General features: G+C 47.4%; 1 protein-coding gene across 1 annotated transcript; it reads left to right on the top strand.

Moving 5' to 3' along the window:
- The first annotated feature begins 3 nt into the window (after nt 1-3).
- Nucleotides 4-1140, top strand: LOC110294994 (ral guanine nucleotide dissociation stimulator-like). Its single transcript, XM_021163433.1, has 3 exons — nt 4-71; nt 324-520; nt 757-1140. The coding sequence occupies exons 1-3, from the start codon at nt 4-6 to the stop codon at nt 1101-1103; spliced, it is 612 nt and encodes a 203-aa protein (XP_021019092.1). The 3' UTR covers nt 1104-1140.
- The last annotated feature ends 158 nt before the right edge of the window (nt 1141-1298 follow it).

Raw genomic sequence — 1298 nt, 5'->3', positions numbered from 1 at the left:
GGGATGGTAGCTGAGACTTCACCTGCAGGTGGAGAAAAATGGAGGGCAGCAATAGGCTCCTTGGTTCTGAGGTCAGAGGGATGGAAGGAAACTAAAGGGCCCTGGGAGAATCCATCCCTACCAGCCCAGCCCAGATAGCCCTATATGTCCTCCAAGGGACAGAAAGTTTCTGGAGTCCTGTGCACACAGGCACACACTCCTGACAACTATGCTCCTAGTACATAGGCTGTTGGGCATTGCCTCGTCTAATGGGGCAAACTGCCCTTCTTGAGAATTGAGGCCTGCCTTCTGACTCAACTTCCCTCCAACCTTCTCTTCCCCAGTGCCATATTCNGCTTTCTGTTCGGCTGGTTTCAGAAATTCCCCCAGGATTTTTATGAATCCCCAGACCTGGCTGTTTTGAGTCAGTTCACGGAGTANGTGAGGCTCAATGTGCCTTGTGGAGATGTAGATACCCAAGCCAGGGAGCCTCTCTCCATATTTAAGCATCAGGAGTCTATCGCCCTTAACCTTGAGGAAGGTGAGAAGGTCTGGTGTTGGCTGCTATGCAAGGTAGGAGGGGTTTTTGGTGGTGGGTTTCACCAGGGTATTCTNAAGAGTTTAAAATGATGCAAGGACTGGACTGCAGTCAGGTAAGAGGAGAGGTGTGGGGATCCTCTAGCATGAAAAGGCCTTGTGTGTCCATCAACAGCATCTTGGGGAAACTCCCCCATGCTAGGTTGTCTCCACTAAAAGCCTGTCTCCTTCTGCCTTTAGGTTGTTCAACAAGTCCTGATCCCACAGAGGAGGATGTCTCTGGGAGGCAGGACACTCTGGCTCTGAGGCCAGCTTCTATGGCAGAGCCACAGGATGACAAGCAATCCCGAGAGGACACTGAGCTTGTGAAAAGTGCAGTTTTGGATCCCTTTGAACCAAAAGCTGCAATAGAGCTGCTTCCGACTTTAGATCAAGATCTGCCCACATCAGCTCATACACACTCACCTGCAGATGTGGCAGCAGATGAGGCTGCAGATGTTTCACCTGCCAGGCCATTATTTGTGTCTTACACTGTGCCTATAGATACACCAGATTTTGTTTTCCCTCTGCCTGAGGTTGACATATAGTTAGGAGAATGATCTGCAGAGTTCTACCCAGATGAGGTTCCCCACCTAAGCTTATATTATTTCTTTATAGAAAATACCTTATTGTTTTGTTGGGTTCTATTTTTCATTGTTGGGTTTTTATTTGTGTTTGGATATTAATAAAATGAATTGTTTACTCTTCTTAAAGGATATTGTTCTTTTCCCCAGTGGTATAAT

Source organism: Mus caroli, chromosome 5, assembly GCF_900094665.2.
Source record: "Mus caroli chromosome 5, CAROLI_EIJ_v1.1, whole genome shotgun sequence".
NCBI classification, from domain to species: domain Eukaryota; kingdom Metazoa; phylum Chordata; class Mammalia; order Rodentia; family Muridae; genus Mus; species Mus caroli.
The sequence above is the reverse complement of the archived record's forward strand: the minus strand, read 5'-3'. Positions and strand labels throughout refer to the sequence as shown.